This window comes from Plodia interpunctella, chromosome 11, assembly GCF_027563975.2.
Source record: "Plodia interpunctella isolate USDA-ARS_2022_Savannah chromosome 11, ilPloInte3.2, whole genome shotgun sequence".
Taxonomy (NCBI): Eukaryota; Metazoa; Arthropoda; class Insecta; order Lepidoptera; family Pyralidae; genus Plodia; species Plodia interpunctella.
This window is the reverse complement of record NC_071304.1, coordinates 10,073,897-10,096,455: the sequence shown is the minus strand read 5'-3', so window position 1 is coordinate 10,096,455 and position 22,559 is coordinate 10,073,897. Positions and strand designations below refer to the sequence as shown.

Below are 22,559 nucleotides of genomic sequence, written 5' to 3'. Positions count from 1 at the left end.
CTGTGTGATTTGTCCTATTATATATATTTATTTTGCATACATGTACTTTGAAGTATGGAGAAGAACATACCTTTCATCAATCTGTGTGATTTGTCCTAATATTTAATATATTTATTCGTACATTTTATCAAACGTAAAACATATCAAATACTGTAAAATACGTGTTTCCTACTTACATAAATAATCTGTTGTAAAAAATATAATTAAAAATCTCCCATACATGCCAAAATTAAACGAATTTTTAATATCCACTTTACGATCAAATGTTGGCTGCGAAATTTTTAATTAAGGCAATAACGTCACGTCGTTAATTCTGAACGGCCATAAATATTCATAAATCGCATATTAATGAAGAAAAACAATGGGGCACCGTGTCTCCTGCCAGTTCGGTTTTCGGGGAATTTCCCCGTTTAAGTTGACACTAAAAATAACCCGCGAAAAAATACGTGTGAAAATTTTTACGTTGATTATTTACTCCAAAATGACGCATAGTAAATGCGTCATTTCCTCCAGTTCATTAAATTATTTTAATTATATCTACTTATTAATCTTGATTATGTAGTTTATAATAATAATGTGTATATTGCATAATTTAAACAAATTACTTAACCTGTAGCTGGAATATCTACAACATTAAAACTAAAAATAAAACCATCAAAACAGAAAAAAAATATTATAAGTATCTAATAATTTTATTTTTCATTTAGCACACTCTCCCTCTAAATTAAGTTGTCTCTCCTAGTTAATTATTAAAGAATTATTAAAGAACTAGAGTAAAAAAATAGTACAAGAACTAGAACTAGAAATTGGAAAAATAAAAAGTGTATCTCGTAAAAATGTTACGTATGTATTATAAAATGTACTGAACTGAACAAGCGCTAAAATAGAAGAAAAATTACGTAAGAACGAAGGAATTTATGGTAATCGAGTTTGCATATTATATGTCTTGTTTGAAGCCATGAAATTTGTGAAATGGCTAATATTAAAACAAAGCAGAGATATTTCTTTTAAATGAGCGTAAAATAATATTTTTACAAGCTTTTATTTAACATTCAATTTAACTGGTATGTTTAATCTTATACTCAATAAGGAGATTATTCCTTTAATAGGGAATAATTTTCAGCTGGTAGGGACGCGAATAAAGGACGATATGTGTACCAATTGTCTGACAATTAAAGATGCCGACGACCGTGCGAAGTGGAGACGAAAAAGTAGGAAAGCGGACACTGGGCTCCGAAACTCAACGACTAAGGAAGAATCCGGTAACACGCTCAGATAACGCGTGAGAATTTGCCACACAGAAGCATAAATACAACCTCCGACATGACACGGTCTGTCGCGTGCGGTTCCCCAGGCGCAACACCTAGCCTGGCGGGAAGATCTTCCCTTTGTGGCGGTTGAGCATAATCACCTAGCTCCCGCTACAATATAATTAACTATAGCCTATATCAATGTAATGATATAAATTTTGTTACCGTGATTTACTATTTTATCATTGCTATTTTATCAGCGCCGTCTTAAATACAATTGAATCATAGTCATAATTAAATTATACAAGTCTTAGAATACGCGATAAAAGAATAACTGAAATTTTACTTCGACTCCTTTTAAGAACTTAAATTCACGCGTGCCAAGCCGCGGGCAAAATATAGTTTTAAATATATCTATGTAATTAGACGTCGTGGAAAAAAATCGAACCAATACTGACCAATTCGTAGATCTTGTTTATGATATGGCGTAGCTAGCTTTTGTGTCGTAGCAAATTCGTAGAATCTGCTACACTACTACGCCTTTCGTAGAACCTGCTACACTACTACGCCTTTCGTAGAACCTGCTACACTACTACGCCTTTCGTAGAACCTGCTACACTACTACGCCTTTCGTATTCATTCGCATATTCGTGCAATATAGACATGTTTCACATTTCCGAAAATTACAAATTCCAAAAATAAGAACTTACTAAGAGAACACCAACCTTTCAGCCGCCACAAAACTATATTTTGTGAAAGGGTAACCAAATAATTACTTAAATAGATCGCTGATTTTTCTAATTTCCACGGCTGGAGTGATTTTGCCACGGCATCAATTTATCTTTGCAAATCAAAGCAATTTAGGAATAGAAGATTGGATCAATTTTACCTTTAATGTAGGTACATTAATGGGAAATTGGCTTTCCATACAAATCTACAGTTAAACATACAAGTTGCATAAAAATTTTTGTATAAATCCAACATTTAAATGACCCACATAGATTAGCTATAGTTTCATTTCTTAGCCTGATATATGCTATAATAATCTATCATATATCTTAATAATTATAATCGAGTATAGAAGCTTTCAAACATACATGCAAACTCGAATACTTCTTTTGTGAGTAGGCGTGTAACAAAACTGATAAATAACTAGTCAATATCATATCCCTTCTATCTTCGTATATTCCCGGTTGTATTCGGGGATATTACGCCACGAAGCCCGTGTGCAGAGTGAAAATAAATCCTCTTCAATTCATATAACTTCGTAACTTGATTACCCGCAGAGCACGTTCGAAATGAAATGAAACTTGCAAGTAAATTGTATTTTCTCCGCTCCGGGGATGTCTGTGACTCATGATCTCGATTATATTGGGACCACCCACGCTCAAAGCAAAAACTAAATTTTAGTCTTGTCATAAGCTTTATATAATTACATCTGTGTTGAATTTAACAAATCTAGCAAGACTTTTTTATATTGTTTTCAATAGAGTTTTTTTTTCTGATTTCTTTTTTATTTATATAATATTAGTCTTCACAAATATTATTTGTCGAATCGACACGATAACAAGAAGAAGATCGATGAACTTTTTGTTGCACTATTTACAAAAGAAACTTTAGGTTGTAACTAGATTTGTAACAAATACAAAGAAGTAGAAACGGATTTGTCGTAAAGCTAATTGGATATTTTAATTTAAACCATCTACCTTACGAACCGGTGAAAATGCGCCAGTCAAACAATTGTTTAAATAAATAAATATATTGGAACCAATCACACAGATTGAGATAGACCCAAAGTAAGTTCGAGACTTGTGTTATGGGATACTAAATCAACGATACTATATTTTATAAAAAATACATATATAGATAAACATCCAAGACCCGGGCCAATCAGAAAAAGATCATTTTCCATAATGACTCGACAGGGCATCGAAACCGGGACCTCTCGTTTCGGTGGCAAGAACTTTTACCACTGCGCCACCGAGGTCGTCAAATTCTATTATATGTTATTTGATTCGGTTGATTTAGGTAACATATATACATATAGGTAACATGTGCGGCGTCCTACCTCACTAATAGTAAGCGTTTGACTGGGGCCGCTGCAAGGGTGGCAGCTGAACTTAAAATGGCCAAGTATTCTGTTTTATCCAATCAGTACGAGTTTGTTCCAGTTGCCGTGGAAACGGCTGGCCCGTGGTGTTCGGAGGCGAAGCGCTTTGTTGGTGAGATAGGACGGCGTTTAAGGTGTCGTGGATATGACTACCGCTCCGGATGGTACTTGGTTCAAAGGCTATCAATTGCTATCCAACGAGGAAACGCAGCTAGCGTTATGGGTACTTTTGAACCGGGTACAATTCGGGGTGGCATTTTTGATTGTCTTTGCAATTATTTATGTTTTATTTTGTTTTATTATTTGTATTTTTATCAAAATCAAATCATTTATTCAGAAATTAGGCCTTCACAGGCACTTTTTCACGTCATATTCTAAATTAAATGATGTTTACCAAAGCTTCAAACTACTAGCATTTCGGAACGACCACTGCTGAGAAGAAATGCCGAAAGAAACTCATTCAAACAGTGTTGATCCCTATTATGCCAGAAGGGCTTACCATTTTTTAAATATAAATTTATGTATAATTTTTTGTCAGTAATATAACAATGTAAGTACACAATAAAGGTAAAAAGATATAAGGTCAAAAGGTATACTGAAACATATTATGATTGTGATCAAGTGCTGATGAAAGGAAAATATATATACCTAATTTAAAAATATATTACTTTTTTAATAATAAGTTTCAATATAAAAGTAACAATAAATAAATATTACTCATACATAGATACCTAAATGATACTAACTCACATCGACTTCTTACTGACAAAAAATAATTAATTAATTTAACAGGAATTTTAAACTTTTTTATTGACTCACTGGGATTCCAAAGAGTTTCAGTAACGTGATCCTTCCCATTACAACTAATTATCCTGTTAAAAAATACAATTATATAAAAGGAATTGTAATTAAATAAAAGGAAATTTAATATTCCCACCTATTGTTAACTTTTTAAAATTATATGTTAAATATATAAATTATTGTCTTTTAGTAATATATACCTACATAGCTTTGCACACGTCGAATTTTCGGCATAAAAAACAGCCTCTTTGCTGTTTCTGGTTATATTTTATCCGTTTACCAATTTTCTTTTATGATTTTACATGATAAAGCAAAAACATCTTCATACGTATTAAAGTTTTCGATTTTATATTTTAGTGGGATATTGTAGGATTAATTTTGAAACGAAAACACATAAGTATGTGCCGACCCCATTTAAAATGGGATTTGGTAACCAATAAGAAATTGGGGAAAGTTATCAAAATCACGAACGAAACTATACCTAAAAATGCACCAGAAAAAAAAAATGTGAAAACTCTTCAAATTCTATGAGGACGTACAACATTCACCCACATGTCATGTTACCCATGATCATGATCACAATGCTACAGTAATAGTGGTGAATTTGAAACGATATAGATAGCTTGCTGTTGGCCGTACCTTTACACAGTCACTATTAATCATACGTGAATACTACACTCAGTTTGGTGGGTAACATCCCATTTTTCCATATTCCTTTTGTACCCAGAAAGGAAAGCTACAAAGTTAGACCTTTGTAGGACATTTTAATTACGTAATGGAATACTTTTACGTTTCATTTTTAATTTTCATGTTTCCAGGCCTGTGAAAGGATAAGTTTATTAAAAGGATGAATAGAAGATAAGGGTATTCCATTTCATCAAAATGGCGGATCGCCCAGTGACTTGGCAGCGGTCAAACGTGACGCGCCGAGAATTCAACCTTATTTTGAGTTATTTCATTCATTCATTGAGTTTTACTGGATATAAGCGGAATCGAAGCGGTGGTGATCATGGTTAAGAAAGCGCCTGTGAATCGAAAGTTCTCAGGTTAGTATCCTACTCGTGCCATATGAGTTTGTATACCAATCTGACTCATAAAGTACTTTTCATAGACCACCACGTGCTTCCGGTTCAAGGAAAACATCGTTAAGGAAACCTTCACACTGGTGGGCAGTTTAGTTCACTAGTGCGTATGCGACTACCTGCCACTAGATGGCGGTAAGTAGTCGTAAAAGTCATGTCAGATGCCTTTAGGCGACTTGAATAAAATCTGACACCAGTGTAGCAATAAAACACTCGATATGATGATGACTCAATATAGCCTTGGTCATTCCTGGGGCAAAAAGGGGCAGAGGATGATCGCCAGCGCCGTGGATGATAGGTCGGTTACCTATCCTCCAATCCTTTTAATATCAGCAAAGCTTTGGTGCGGGCTCGACTGGATATGCAGATAGCTCAGGACAGGACGTCCTGCCGCCGACATATGAAGGCCCACCCCAAATAAAGGGATAATGCACGGAAGAAGAAGAATTTAAGTAAATATAAAATAATAAGCGTTAAACGAGTGTCGAGGTATGTTCCGGTTCCGATCACGGTCGGGTCATGATGGAAAATGATAATTTTTTGATTGGCCCGGGTTTTGGATGTTTATCTACATATATATATATATGTTATAAAATATAGTATCGTTGAGTTAGTATCCCATAACACTAGGGCTAGCTCAATCTGTGTGATTTGTCTTCATATATATATATATATATATTCTTTGCCGCAGGCATAGTCGCGGGTAATAGCTAGTAATAAAATAATTTAAATGGCATAATTTATAACTATGGAAGTACATTTTTAACTGGTTGTCGTTTTTTCAAATTCAAATTTAAATTCAAAATTCTTTATTCAATTTAGGATGATATACATCACTTATTGACGTCAAAATATTACTTAAACTAAGTCTACTGCCGGATTCAAAAGCGCAGGTGAAGAAGAAGCGGCGCAACAAACTTCATCGCAGCCTTTTCTCCAAGGACGTCAATTAATAAATATAGGTCTTATACATATATTAAAAATTAGGAAGACGAATTTACATCATTATTAAAAATGTCAAAATTTGAATGAATAAATAAAATAAAATAAAGTTGTATTTCCAATAAAACTATTGAAAGTTGTCACACAAACAAAATATATACATAAAAAGCGAAATGTACAAAACGTACGTAATAATGTCACAAATCAATTACATATGTTATGAGGATACTGCACCACGCTTGGGCCAAACATTATTGTCGTTCACATAATCATAAGACTTGTAATATGCCTTTTTATAAGTACTTCTTTTATACAATTTCTAAAATTTTTGCACTGCACTTAAAATAGAAACTACAATTAATGTAAACGCGAAACTCGGTTCTTGGAAAAGAAATTGGCAATATGGCTATTAGTAATAAGTTGATTCAACGCTAAAATTCCATATTTTTTCGATACTTCAGTTAAAGATAGTCGAATTGTGTGGGTTCAAAGCAATCTGTATATTTCTGGGTTGATTTGGAACAGCGATACTGCCCGGCCATATCTCGTTTCGTGTAAAGGTAACACTCCACTTGAGTAAAGATGCACAATGCTGAGGCTAGAATATTTTTTGGTGCAACGTCTCCTATACTGACCGGTGCGGAGATAATGGAGGCCTTAGAAAAGTTTAATTACAAATATTGACATTTGTAAAACTGTTATGGCAAGAATTACAACAAATTATGGTAGCGCTTATGGCCTGTAAAGTACAGAGTGTGGCTCACTAACAGATAACTAGGTACCTTATCTATCGCCAATAGCTTAATTACAATCGTTAGAAAATTATGATAGATTATCACTAGATAATATAAAACAAAGTCGCTAACCGCTGTCTGTCTGTCCGTTGTCTGTATGTACGTTTCGATGTTTAAAACTGCGCAACGGATGGTTTTTTTAAATAATGTGATTCTTGAATAAGGCGCGATACCCGAGCGAAGCCAGGACGGGCTGCTAGTTTTAGATAAATGAACTTGAGATAATGTTCGATGTGTGTTTGTTTAAAATATGTCTGTTTATCCTTTCGTTTGTTTTCGCTTTAGTGGAATGCGGCCGTAGTGCTTCGCGGAGCCATTACGTGTAATCGAAAAAATATTTATTTGCTCCATGATTTACAGATGGTTGTGATATTATTTTCTTTGGGATTATGTTTCTTTTTGTATTGGCTTTTAGGTATTGAAACAAAATCTGGTTAATATTTAGGTTGGCTCGAAATTTATTTGTGGTATTGGCAACTTCTTAATATCGCCCAGAAAATGTATCTAGAAAATAAAACTTTGAAAAAAGTAACTTATAGTATAGAGTGTAGTATTGTAACAATGAAAAAAAAACCTTGGCAATTTACCTTATTAATTTTAGTACTCTTCAACCCCTGCTGCAGACAGAGGTTGTCATTACGCCTCTATGTGGCACAACAGGTCTCAAATTGGGAGCTTCCAAGAATCGAATCTAAGTACTACTTGTTGAAACGTGTGTAGTATTTCTGGTATTAGAGTTGTTCCCGGACAGCGGTGATCATTAGGTATTAACCCGATTGTCTCATTTCTATTCTACAAGAAATGCCACCCTATTCTACAAGAAATGGTGAACTGATTACATCTAATATTCCGTTTATCAAAGGTAAACATTTATTTAATGTCATTGACCTTGGAGCTCGCCTGCAGATTCCAAAAAAGCTGATACAATCTCACTACAGATCTAACTAAAAATTCAAGACTAATCGCAGATTAAAACTTGTTTTTATTTTTTTACTGAGCAATCAAATAGGCATACGGCCCACCTGATTCCCACCACCATCAGTTATCAAAATAATATATAATATACATATAAGTCTATCTTTTTCTTATACCATATCCAGCGCAACTTTCGTAAGACACCTTTATTTCATTTACATACCTGCCGTACCAATTCTGGAGATCGTTCTCCTATTTACCGCATGGCTGAATCTCTTAATAAATTATTTCAGACGAAATCAGACATATTTGCGTATTTATTCAAAAAACCACGCAATTTTATCTTAGCTGAAGTAGACAAAATTAACTTGTATTTGTCGTCATTCCTTGTGTTTAAATTGTGTAATCTTGTGTAATTTTCAAACTATCCTATTTGTGCATGTTGTGTTACCACTAGTGGCAACTACTTGACTAAACACTTTAGTAATTAATCTGTGAATACGTAATTATCACCTTTTTAATTTTAAGATTATCTTGTAACTTATTATGTATCTGTTTGTGGTTTCTTAATAAATAAAATAAAAATAAAACCACAAAATATTATAACGAATCCAGATTTTCTATCGGCATAAATGTAAACTTCAAGCACACTATTCACATTCACATTTGATTTATAACAATCGAAAAGACTAATAATTTGTTGGAGATATATTGATAGTTATTATTTTTCACCTGGTAGTGTCACAAGGTACCTACAGTTAATAAATAAATAATTATATTATGATAAATCACACAGATGTAGCTAGCCCCAAAGTAAGACTGGGATACTAACTCAACGATACTATTTTTTATAACAAATACATATATAGATAAACATCCAAGACCCGGGCCAATCAGAAAAAGATCATTTTCCATCATGACCCGACCGGGGATCGAACCCGGGACCTCTCGGTTCAGTGGCAAGAACTTTACCACTGCGCCACCGAGGTCGTCAATTGTATGCTCATTTTATAAAGGATTGGGGTGGTATACAAGTTAATCACTTGCAGTGTTTCAGGGAACGATAATACTTGTGAGTGATCTACATAGTATAAAACAAAGTCGCTTCCCGCTGTCTGTCCATATGTATGCCTAGATCTTTGAAATAACGCAACGGATTTTGGAAGTTGGCAGTAGACTTGGTTTTAAATAAATTTCCGTCGTCAATAAATGATTCATATATATTATATAATATTGATGCAAACCTGAGTTGATTAAAGAAATCTGAATTATGAATAAAGAAACCTATTTCCTGCTAAAGTCTGATATTGCATCATTATTAACAATTTACGGGCTGGTCTTCTTGATAAAATAAAAGTACAGGGAATTATCCCGGACAATATGTATGCATCAGTTAATCCTTTGGGGAGCATTGCATTATTATCGAGGGTGGCAGTCTGTCACGAGCCATTCAACGTACACAATTATGGATGGCAAAATATTCTAGTTTATTACAATAACGGATAATGGTAGAGTAGTGAAAATTTTACATTTACATACCTATTGGAATTTTAAACGAAAGATTGTGTTTGTGTCTATGGTTTCGACTGCAAAAAGGTTTTTATGTGTTTTCGTCGGAAGAGATAATCGCGGGGCCTTCTTAGTCAGATCTATGGACCTCAGGGGTTCAGAGTTTTGATATTTAATTCAAAGAAAATATTAGAAAATAAATGTAACTATTTTATCGTCATATTTATGGACAAATATTTGTGACTACAGGTACTATTTGCCCACGATGGGAATCGAACCCAAGACCTCCAGATAGCTGGAGTGGTGATCACTACTTCTCGGAGGTCTTCCGATTTATAAAAGTTGTGATTGACTTATAAAATAAAAATATATTAGTGAAAAATATAAAATATTATAGAGAAATTCTTTCTAGCTTTTCCTTATTTTTAACTAGCGGCCCGGCCCGAGTTCGCTCATGTAAAAATATAATACAATATATACCTAAACCTTCCTCAGGAACCACACTATATATTGGCGAAAACCGCATAAAAATCCGTGCAATAGTTTTTGAGATTATCGCGAACAGACAGATGACTGATGCGTCAGAGGACTTTGTTTTATAATATTATAAGAGTATATAAAGATTTTCGCAGCACCTAGAGTACGTGGTCCGGTTATCTTCATAGTTACCTAATCCTAGTCGTTGTCCAGAAAATATGCTAATACAGTTCAATAATTCAAGCAAGGAAGGCGTGTAAAAATCAATCTAGAATCCTTTGCAAGATCACTTTTACTGTAAGTAACAGCCTACATCCCTAATGTCCCCAGGGAGCGACCTTTTCTCGCATCGCCAATTTACAACCTGAACCTTGGAATAAAATTAGATGGGGTATTTCAAATATATTGTAGGTAAATATAAATATTTTAACAAAAATTCTCCCATCCCTGTGTCACAAAGGCTAAAAAGTCACCATGGCTTCACCAAGTGTGTTCAGCCTTTGTCCATGGAGAAAAGCTAAGAAGAATTCTTCCTGAATATCTATGTTCTGAATCAATATGAAAAATCATTATTCATAATAAATAAAGCCAAAATTTTTGGACACGCGGAGCTATGTCGTGTGATATATTATTCTATAACCAAATTCGGTCACTATCAAATTGACCGACAGTACTCGTCGAGTCTTCCTATGCTGCTGCAAATACTGGTTTATTTGTATATACGGAGTGATGAAAATATTTTCGTATAGGAAGCAAGTATAAAGGTATATTCAACGTCATATACAAAACACAGACAAAAAATGCGGTATTTAGTTGTAATAATAAACTGGTTAATCAGTTGCGTAAACTTATGCCGGAGTCTGAAACGGTTCTCCGACAATTGCTTCGTCTACGAACGTGTCGTCGACGAAGATGAAGGGTTCTGTCGTTCAAACGCCCGATGTCGAAACATTCGTAGACGAAGCAATTGTCCGAGATCCGTTTCAGACTCCTTATGCTGAAATGAATAAAATCTGAAGCGAATTAGAAGCGGTGGTGGTGTAATGGTTAAGACGCCCACATTTGGATCGAAAGGTCTCAGGTTCGTATCCTACTCGTGCCATATGAGTTTGTATACCAATCTAACTCATACATAGTAGTTTTCATAGACCACCACTTCCGGTGAAGGAAAACATGATGAGGAAACCTGCATACTAGTGGACAGTTTAGCTCAATAGTGTGCAAGCGATTACCTGCTACTAGATGCGGTAAGTCACGACAGATGCCTTTAGGTAACTTGAATAAAATCTGACACCTGTGTTAGCAATAACACACTCGATATGATGATGATGATGAATAAAATCTGACACCAGTCACCAAAATGATCGATAACATAAAAAGCCTGCCAAAACAATATATTTATATTTGGTGAGCTATCCCATGACCGAGTGCAAATCGCGTCAACAAAACGCGAAAACTAAGGCACTCTTCATATTGAGCAATAAATAAATTTGCAAATAACATTGGAACGCAGCCTATTCAGAAGCTAATGCTAGACGTCTGCAGATAATAGCGCTAGGCACATTTGCCAAAACTAGTCCAGTAATGAGGCTGTGAAGTCGTTGTCGCGACAGTAAGCATTTTGCTGCAAATTGAGTCGACGTAAAATGCAATTTCTTTGAAACTATTCATTGGTTTTTAAGAATAGGAACAAGATCTGTAAGCTACACATTCAGTAGGTAAATATATGAAGTTTCTATATAAAATGTCATTTTAAGTTATTATAAATAGTATTGTACAAAACTATATTTTTTGGCCATAATTTTTTTAATATGTGTGATAAATAATTTGACTCGTTTTATGTATCACAATAAATAATTAAACAATTGTATTAGTTTCTGTAAGTATGTTAGGTATAAAATAAAAAATTTAAAAGCCTCAGAATATACTTATTTTAATACCAGACTCAATAGAGTTAATACTGATGCTAAAATTCCAATACATAACATTATTTATAAGCTTTACACGGAAACGTATTCACGAAGCGCATTTACAAACATAATAGACTTTCCATGTGGAATATAAATAAAGATTTAAAATGTGCTATAAAATAGATTAATTCAATAGAGTTTAGTTAGAACGTGGTTAGAACGAAGCGTGTTCTCCTAGTAATTTATTCCTGGCCCGTTCCCCGTCCCCCTCCCTGGTAGTTCCGGCGGTAAATAGTGTTAGCTTGAACAGCTGGGAGTTTATAATCTCCTGGTAGTGACGAACTGTATTCATTACGGTGTTTCAAGATTTGGGGCAGGTGACATACTTACACTATGACAAAAAATTTTATAATTAATTATAAATTTCAGCTTTTATTGAAGTGTACTGTTTTTATATTTTTTATATAATATATATATCCAAGTCATTTTTTATATTAAGGCCAATGTCAAGAGGCACGTCGAGCTGTGGCTTAAAATATGAGTTGAAATTTGTATAATATAAATCCAGTCAAAATTATTGTAACAATTTCGGAACTAAAGGGAATTATTATTATTATCCTTAGGTGTTCACGGATCGTAACCCGGTCCTTTAAGGCATGCACGGCGACATGGGTTCAACATGTAATATATTTATTGATAACATGGGTTGGAATCAAACAGTTTGGAGTAGCCGATGCTGGATTAGTTAGCTTTTAAATATATCGAATATTTAACATTTCGTGAAAAAATGTGTATAAAAAATTGTCAAAAATTATTCTCAAAAATGACGACCTCGGTGGCGCAGTGGTAAACTTCTTGCCACTGAACCGAGAGGTCCCGGGTTCGATCCTCGGTCTGGTCATTATGGAAAATGATCTTTTTCTGATTGGCCCGGGTCTTGGATGTTTATCTATATATTTATTTGTTATAAAATATAGTATCGTTGAGTTAGTATCCCATAACACAAGTCTAGAACTTACTTTGGGGCTAGCTCAATCTGTGTGATTTGTCCTATTATATATATTTATTTTGCATACATGTACTTTGAAGTATGGAGAAGAACATACCTTTCATCAATCTGTGTGATTTGTCCTAATATTTAATATATTTATTCGTACATTTTATCAAACGTAAAACATATCAAATACTGTAAAATACGTGTTTCCTACTTACATAAATAATCTGTTGTAAAAAATATAATTAAAAATCTCCCATACATGCCAAAATTAAACGAATTTTTAATATCCACTTTGTAACATATGTATAAGTGGGTAGCTGTAACAATTAGCTATTTAAGATTGTCATTTTTGGAAGGCACTCATCTCCGCAATAAATTCCGTAGTGACCAGACGTGTTTTACTGTGCTCCCAACTATTCCTGCTTACATATTCTTCAGTGGCGACGAAAAATAATTGGACGTATACGTGTGCGTGATAAAACCAAATAAGAAATAAATACTTAAAATAATTATATGTAAAAGTGTCGTGTCGAGACTACAAGCGTATCAAGATGGCGATAGGCAAGATCGGTCCATTCGATGTTACGAAAGATTTGTGGGATTCGTACGTAGAACGTTTAGAACAATATTTTATTGCGAACGAAGTGAAAGTAGCAATGAAAGTGGCTACCTTAATAACTGTTATGGGGAGTGATGCGTATGAATTGATGGTGAATTTGTGTACACCGGACAAACCGTCGACTAAGTCGTTCGAGGACCTTGTCAAGGTCATGAAGGCACATCTGCAACCGAAGCCAAGTTTGTTAGCAGAGAGGTTCAAATTCAGGCAGCGAGTACAAAAAGAAAACGAAATAGTGATAGACTACTTGACAGAATTGAAAAGGTTATCGAAAGACTGCAAATTTGAGTCGGCCAGTTTGAAGGAGAACATTCAAGACCAATTCGTATGCGGTCTCAGGAATGAAAATATAAGACAGAGATTATTTGCGGAGGAAGACAGCATTACTTTAGAAAAAGCGTTTAGACTGGCTGTAGCGATGGAGACAGCAGAAACTAATGCGGCGTTGGTGGAGGACCGTACGAGGGCCGGAAAGAGTGACGGGCTACCAACGACATCAGTGAATCAGCTGAGATCATCGGAGAGGAACCGAGCGAGGCGTACTAGTACTTGGCACGGAGGAATGTATCGTGGCCAGAGCGATAAGGAGACAGGAGCTGGCGCGAGCGGCAGAAGCGGAGCGGGCAGCGATAAACGGTCGGCTGGAAAACACTCTTCATTTTTTTTTAACCCTGATACAAAGAGGTGTAACGTTTGTGGTGGTCAACATGAGGCCACTTTATGCAAGTTTAGATATTACGTGTGCCGAGTATGCAACAAGGAGGGGCATTTAAAAAGGATGTGTCCAAAATTTAGAGGTGGTTATTCTAAGCTTCATCACCTTTCAGAACAAAGGGTGAGGTCCGACAGTGAGGATAATGACAGTGAAGAGGTAAATAATAATTGTATCGAATTGTATAATTTAAAAAAGTTTGCACCATACACTATAGACATTTTAATTGATGATAAAATGTTAACTATGGAGATAGACACAGGTAGTGCTATATCGTGTATTAGTTACGACTGTTATAATTATTTATTTCCATCCTGTCGAATGTTACACAGCGATTTGAGGTTGCGATATTATACTGGAGAAATTATTCACCCCGTGGGCAAAATTAGACCTTTAGTTAAATATAAAAAAGAGTGTAAACCTCTAGATTTATATGTAGTCGATTGTGGCAAAACTAATTTATTAGGTAGGGAATGGCTCCAGGAATTACGTATCGATCTGCCTGTGAGTAATTGTCATAATATTAAATGTTCAACATTTAATTTGTCGGACTTCAGTTCCAGATATTGTGAGGTGTTTGAGGACGGGTTGGGAAGGTTCACGGGCGGCAAGGTCGGATTCCGACTGAAAAGCGCGGCGCGGCCGGTATTCCTGCGCGCGCGACCGCTGGCGTACGCACTGCGCGAGCCCGTCGAGCGCGCGCTCGACCAGATGGTGCGCGACGGCATCCTCTCGCCCGTCACCAGCTCCGACTGGGCAACGCCCATCGTGCCGGTCATGAAGAAGGATGGTACGATACGTATATGTGGTGACTTTAAACTAACATTAAATAAATGCCTAGAGGTGGATCGTTTTCCATTACCGAGAGTAGAGGATTTATTGACTAAATTGCACGGTGGTCAAAAATTTTCAAAAATTGACTTATCACAAGCCTACGCCCAGTTAGAGTTGGACGACTCTAAAGAATGTACAGTTATAACCACTCACAAGGGTCTATTTATGTATAATAGATTGATATATGGTCTAGCGTCTAGCCCCGGCATTTTTCAAAGGAAATTAGAGCAACTTTTTGGGGACCTACCCCAAGTAGGGGTTTTCCTAGATGACGTCATCATTACCGGTTTAGATGATAAACAACATTTAGCTACTTTAGAAGAGGTATTTTCTAGGTTAAGGAAATATGGATTAAAAGTTAAAAAAGACAAATGCACATTCTTTGCGGACTCCGTGACATATTTAGGGTTAACAATAAGCGAAAAAGGAGTGCATACCTGCCCAGAGAAAATCGAGGCTATAAAAAACGCCGCAGCGCCCACGAATGTGACGGAGTTGCGTTCTTTTCTTGGGTTGGTCATGTACTATGCAAGGTTTGTTCCAAACGTAAGTACCGTCTTGTCACCATTGTATGAGTTATTACGAAAAGATAATAAATATGAATGGAATAAAACAAGGGATAGGGCATTCCAAAAAATTAAAAAAATGTTAGTATCCAGTGAGGTTTTAGCACACTATTCGCCGGATTTGCCGTTGTTGTTGACAACCGACGCGAGCAGTGTGGGGGTCGGCGCGGTCATATCGCACGTGACGCCGGGCGGCGAGCGGCCTATAGCCTACGCATCTCGGGCACTCAATACAGCAGAAAAGAGTTATTCACAAATAGAACGAGAAGCACTGGCAATTATTTATGGCGTTAGAAAATTTCACCAATACCTTTACGGTAGGAAGTTCACATTGAGAACGGATCATAAACCCTTGGTAACTATTTTTGGTGATAAAACGGGCATACCCGTGATGGCCGCCAGTCGCATGCAGCGCTGGGCTGTGATCTTAGCGGGCTACCACTATGACATTGAATACGTGCGCAGCGAGAACAATGTGGCGGACACATTATCCCGTTTGCCGATTGGGCCAGAACCGAAACCCCACCTTGAGGCTACTTATATTAAATTTATTCAAGATTTTTTACCTGTTACTCGAAAAGAGGTTGTAACCGAATTAGTTAAAGATGAGGTAATTAAAAGAGTAGTGAGGTACATACAATCTGGTTGGCCTCCAAGTTGTACTGATTCAGAACTCAAACCTTATTTCACACGCCGTAATGAGTTATATTTGGACATGGGCTGTGTAGTTTGGGGCTATAGGTTGGTAATACCTAGTAGTTTGCGTAAGAACTTGTTAAAAGAAATGCATATAGGACATCTTGGAATTGTAAAAATGAAAAGTATAGCGCGGGGCATAGTTTGGTGGCCAGGGATAGACGCCGATATTGAAAGAGTTTGTAAGGATTGCGCGACGTGTGTCGCAGAGGGGTCTGCCCCGCCACGGGCGCCTCCACAGTCGTGGCCGTATGCGCCTGAACCATGGACGCGGTTACATGCCGATTTTCTGGGACCCATCCAGGGTTACACATTTTTAGTAATTATAGACTCGACTACTAAATGGATAGAAGTGTTTCATATGAATAGGACGACGGCTAGTTCGGTTATAAAAGTATTACGTGAAACATTTGCTCGTTTTGGTTTACCACGACAAATTGTTTCAGACAACGGCCCTCCGTTTTCGAGTAGGGAATATGCTGATTTTATGAGTAAGAACGGTATAATGGTCACTTTTTCAGCCGCGTACCACCCGTCATCAAACGGAGCGGCCGAGGGCGCCGTCAAGCTTTGTAAGCGGGCAGTAAAAAAGGCAATGCGGGATAAAATTGAAATAGACGCAGCGCTCCAGTCATATTTAATGGCTTATCGTAACGTTGAACATAGTACCACTGGCGTTTCACCCGCGTCATTGTTACAACATAGGCAGCTTCGGTCGAGGTTAGATCTTTTAAAAGGTGACAGGCAGGTAGTAGACAGGGTTCACAAAATGCAACAAAAACAGATGAATAGTGCTGGAGGAATGTTAAGGAACTTAAATGTAGGTGAGAAAGTTAAGGCTCGAAATTTTTCAGGGAAAAATAAGTGGTTAATGGGTACAATAGAACAAAAATTGGGATCTCGACATTATTTGATTGGTAGGGAAGAAGATCCACCCATAAAAAGGCATATAGACCAAGTTGCTACATTAAACGTACCATCTGCTTCTACTGACGCGGGTAACGAAGCAGAGCTTACGACTACTGAGCAGATTAAGTCTGCTGAACAGGTAGTAGACACTTCAACTACATCCGAGCATCGTCATAGTGACGTCACATATGAAAGCGAGGGTGCGCAAGCGACGGAGCGTCCGGTTGACGAGACAACATCCACTAATGCACCACCCGTGAATCTTCCTTCCGGACGAGAACCACCCCGTGTCAGAAAACGACCTCTAAGATTTGGTTTTGAGATCGATTAGCTCATAAACATTTTAAGATATGAAGTATTTTATTTTCTTTTGTATAAATGTTATGTAAGGCCTTAGTATTAATTAAGTGGTAGGGTGTAACATATGTATAAGTGGGTAGCTGTAACAATTAGCTATTTAAGATTGTCATTTTTGGAAGGCACTCATCTCCGCAATAAATTCCGTAGTGACCAGACGTGTTTTACTGTGCTCCCAACTATTCCTGCTTACATATTCTTCACACTTTACGATCAAATGTTGGCTGCGAAATTTTTAATTAAGGCAATAACGTCACGTCGTTAATTCTGAACGGCCATAAATATTCATAAATCGCATATTAATGAAGAAAAACAATGGGGCACCGTGTCTCCTGCCAGTTCGGTTTTCGGGGAATTTCCCCGTTTAAGTTGACACTAAAAATAACCCGCGAAAAAATACGTGTGAAAATTTTTACGTTGATTATTTACTCCAAAATGACGCATAGTAAATGCGTCATTTCCTCCAGTTCATTAAATTATTTTAATTATATCTACTTATTAATCTTGATTATGTAGTTTATAATAATAATGTGTATATTGCATAATTTAAACAAATTACTTAACCTGTAGCTGGAATATCTACAACATTAAAACTAAAAATAAAACCATCAAAACAGAAAAAAAATATTATAAGTATCTAATAATTTTATTTTTCATTTAGCACACTCTCCCTCTAAATTAAGTTGTCTCTCCTAGTTAATTATTAAAGAATTATTAAAGAACTAGAGTAAAAAAATAGTACAAGAACTAGAACTAGAAATTGGAAAAATAAAAAGTGTATCTCGTAAAAATGTTACGTATGTATTATAAAATGTACTGAACTGAACAAGCGCTAAAATAGAAGAAAAATTACGTAAGAACGAAGGAATTTATGGTAATCGAGTTTGCATATTATATGTCTTGTTTGAAGCCATGAAATTTGTGAAATGGCTAATATTAAAACAAAGCAGAGATATTTCTTTTAAATGAGCGTAAAATAATATTTTTACAAGCTTTTATTTAACATTCAATTTAACTGGTATGTTTAATCTTATACTCAATAAGGAGATTATTCCTTTAATAGGGAATAATTTTCAGCTGGTAGGGACGCGAATAAAGGACGATATGTGTACCAATTGTCTGACAATTAAAGATGCCGACGACCGTGCGAAGTGGAGACGAAAAAGTAGGAAAGCGGACACTGGGCTCCGAAACTCAACGACTAAGGAAGAATCCGGTAACACGCTCAGATAACGCGTGAGAATTTGCCACTAAAGTCGTATTTTAAAGGTTAGTTTTGAAACGAAATTTTGTCCATGTGTATATAATATAATAAAACAAAGTCTTCTGCCGCGTCTGTCTGTTCGCGAATACAAAAACGACTGCACGGATTTCATGCGGATTTTACCAATAGATAGTGTGATCCTGAGGTATGGAGTGGAGTAGTATAATATTGTGGCGCCATCAACCACGCCACATGCACAACGGCGCAGATGTAAAAAGACGACCAAACGCAATGAATAACAAGCCACACAAGTGATCCAGGACACTACGGACAGATGGCACGACGGTCGACTCACTATGGACAGCTAACAAGCCTAGACCGCGCAGACAGTGCGTTTTCGATTGGAAGCATAAATACAACCTCCGACATGACACGGTCTGTCGCGTGCGGTTCCCCAGGCGCAACACCTAGCCTGGCGGGAAGATCTTCCCTTTGTGGCGGTTGAGCATAATCACCTAGCTCCCGCTACAATATAATTAACTATAGCCTATATCAATGTAATGATATAAATTTTGTTACCGTGATTTACTATTTTATCATTGCTATTTTATCAGCGCCGTCTTAAATACAATTGAATCATAGTCATAATTAAATTTTACAAGTCTTAGAATACGCGATAAAAGAATAACTGAAATTTTACTTCGACTCCTTTTAAGAACTTAAATTCACGCGTGCCAAGCCGCGGGCAAAATATAGTTTTAAATATATCTATGTAATTAGACGTCGTGGAAAAAAATCGAACCAATACTGACCAATTCGTAGATCTTGTTTATGATATGGCGTAGCTAGCTTTTGTGTCGTAGCAAATTCGTAGAATCTGCTACACTACTACGCCTTTCGTAGAACCTGCTACACTACTACGCCTTTCGTAGAACCTGCTACACTACTACGCCTTTCGTAGAACCTGCTACACTACTACGCCTTTCGTAGAACCTGCTACACTACTACGCCTTTCGTAGAACCTGCTACACTACTACGCCTTTCGTAGAACCTGCTACACTACTACGCCTTTCGTAGAACCTGCTACACTACTACGCCTTTCGTAGAACCTGCTACACTACTACGCCTTTCGTAGAACCTGCTACACTACTACGCTTTTCGTAGAACCTGCTACACTACTACGCCTTTCGTAGAACCTGCTACACTACTACGCCTTTCGTAGAACCTGCTACACTACTACGCCTTTCGTAGAACCTGCTACACTACTACGCCTTTCGTAGAACCTGCTACACTACTACGCCTTTCGTAGAACCTGCTACACTACTACGCCTTTCGTAGAACCTGCTACACTACTACGCCTTTCGTAGAACCTGTTACACTACTACGCCTTTCGTAGAACCTGCTACACTACTACGCCTTTCGTAGAACCTGCTACACTACTACGCCTTTCGTAGAACCTGCTACACTACTACGCCTTTCGTAGAATCTGCTACAATGAAACTGATTAAAATTCGTTTGTTCGTATTACATTACATATTATAATAATTTTATACAAACACCTTCTTCTATAAATAAATATATTAGGACAAATCACACAGATTGAGCTAGCCCCAAAGTAAGTTCGAGACTTGTGTAATGGGATACTAACTCAACGATACTAGGTATATTTTATAACAAATACATATATAGATAAACATCCAAGACCTGGGCCAATTAGAAAAAGATTACTTTCTATCATGATCCGACCGGGGATCGAATCCGGGACCTCTCGGTTCACAGGCAAGCACTTTACCATTGCGCCATCGAGGTGTATAAAAACATATAGGTACAATTAATAAAATATATTTTAATCGTTAATCTCGTGGCTCCACAGCGTTGCTCTAAAACATTGAGTGTAGGAAGTAAGCTCGGCCATCCCTGCATTATTTAGTAGAAGATGATTTACATTCAAAACCAAACGCAAATTGTTTACAGGATTGCGTCCGTCAGGGATTTATTTAGTTAGGCATTCTGAGGAACTGTGCAGACAGCATTTATGTTTTATTAGTAAACAGATAACTGTGGTAGAATACTTTAATATAATAGTGAATTTAATACTGAATATAAGAGTGAATTTTAAATTATTTTCAGGGTTCAGGGGGTTAGTTACAACTGTTATATAACACGATTAGCCTTTGTAGCGAACAAGTGGTGACCTCAAAAAATAATGGAAAGTTATTATGAAAACAGGATTAAAATATAGACTGAAAATTTCAAGTTTATACTTAATTATTGCTTATACCTTGATTCCTAACATATTAACATATTGAATCTAACCTATTCTGATACAGAATTATTTCTATGTATAAAAAAAAAACAGTTTTCATAGCTTTGGCACACTGTGTACTTTATAATCGATTAAGTATACTTAGATCATACTCCAGATGCTGTTCAATGAAGAGCGGAGCCTCCTGATAGACGAATATAATGATCTTTTATGACTAGGTGATGGCGGAGACGCCATTTTTTAAGCTATCAAAAGATGTCTGTGTCTTTTGATAACTTAAAAGGAGACTCAAACACCTCATAATATCTGTTACAGAACAATTTTTTTTTAAACATAGACAGTGATGAATAATGGAGATTTCCTTTTGACTCTCTCTCTCTCTCATCTCTGCATATTCCCGATTGCTTTCGGGTTTATAAAGCCGCCTGTGTAGAAGCTATGTTCGATAAGACATTCAGTCAAATGTTTATTTAAATAATTTATATGTCATAATTTTAATATTATGTGGTAAATGTCATAGTTTTAATATTCTGAGGGATTTAATGGTGTGATATTTATTATTTATTGAAAAATTTAAATGCTGTAACGACCCCACATAAGGTGATGTAAGGAATGGTGATGATTTATTTATTGAAAATAGCCCATTTGAAATAACAAAATTTTCGTTGCAGCTAAATTTCTTTCTAATTACTCGGCAAAGCTTTATTTTGGTCGGGTTTTTTCGTATATCCCTTTTGCCAAGTGAAAGACTATCTAAACAGAGCCAAGCGTTCCACTCCACCCTAATTTGTACCCTTTGAGTCCCTAATGAGATAGTTTGAATCCAAACGTCTTTGAAGACTAGATTTTATATTCATTAGATTAGACGAGACACTTCACTTTTTTTTAAGTTCTGTTAGTGTCAGCACCAGTTAATTTTGACGTTTACTTTAACCTGCGCGCGGCGTGGCGTGTGGTTCCGCCCTATAATAGGACCACTCCATATGCTCCCGTGGATGTCGTACGATGCGATTATGGGACAACCGCCGTATATGCAACCTCGAGCAAGCGCGCCAAAATTATTATCTTTATATAGCTTAAAATTTTTTAAATCTTTGTTTGATTATTTCTAAATAAATTATTCAAATATTATATTTATTTAGCGCGGCTGATATAGATAAAAAATTACCTTTCTGAAGAATACAAAAATTGCATAGTTCAACTTCAAAGCATTCTTATCTACAAAACACTTTATTTTCTTATCAAAACATAACAATATTATTCTAAACAACGCATAACAACATCACATTTCACGATAATGGTACGTATAAGCATTATTAACCCCTAATTGACCTCCCAAACGGGTTGAATTAATTGGCCCCGTTTGGTCTTGTTCAAAGAGACCTCTTTAAGGCCAATGGACTTACCACTTTTACACAGCGAACTAAAGAGGGACTAAATCCTCTGATCTTCTGGAATATCCGTCATTTAAGTATTTTTGTTTTTTTGAACCATATCACTAGTTTGTTAGGTACCTAGGTATTTACTTAAATGTAGTTCCTGCCGTGTCTTCAAATAAAATAAGTCATCGTTTATTTCTCTACTACATAATTATTAAAGTTGATAGTGA

General features: G+C 36.2%; 2 protein-coding genes across 2 annotated transcripts in view; both read left to right on the top strand.

Moving 5' to 3' along the window:
* LOC128673721 (uncharacterized) overlaps positions 1-22,559 on the top strand; it is a 119,784-nt gene that overhangs the window by 70,275 nt on the left and 26,950 nt on the right. The gene's annotated exons all lie outside the window — the stretch shown is intronic.
* Positions 14,154-17,454, top strand: LOC135309814 (uncharacterized protein K02A2.6-like). The gene is made up of 2 exons (XM_064436240.1): positions 14,154-14,277; positions 14,676-17,454. Exons 1-2 carry the CDS (start codon positions 14,264-14,266, stop codon positions 17,452-17,454), a joined length of 2,793 nt encoding a protein of 930 aa, XP_064292310.1. The 5' UTR covers positions 14,154-14,263.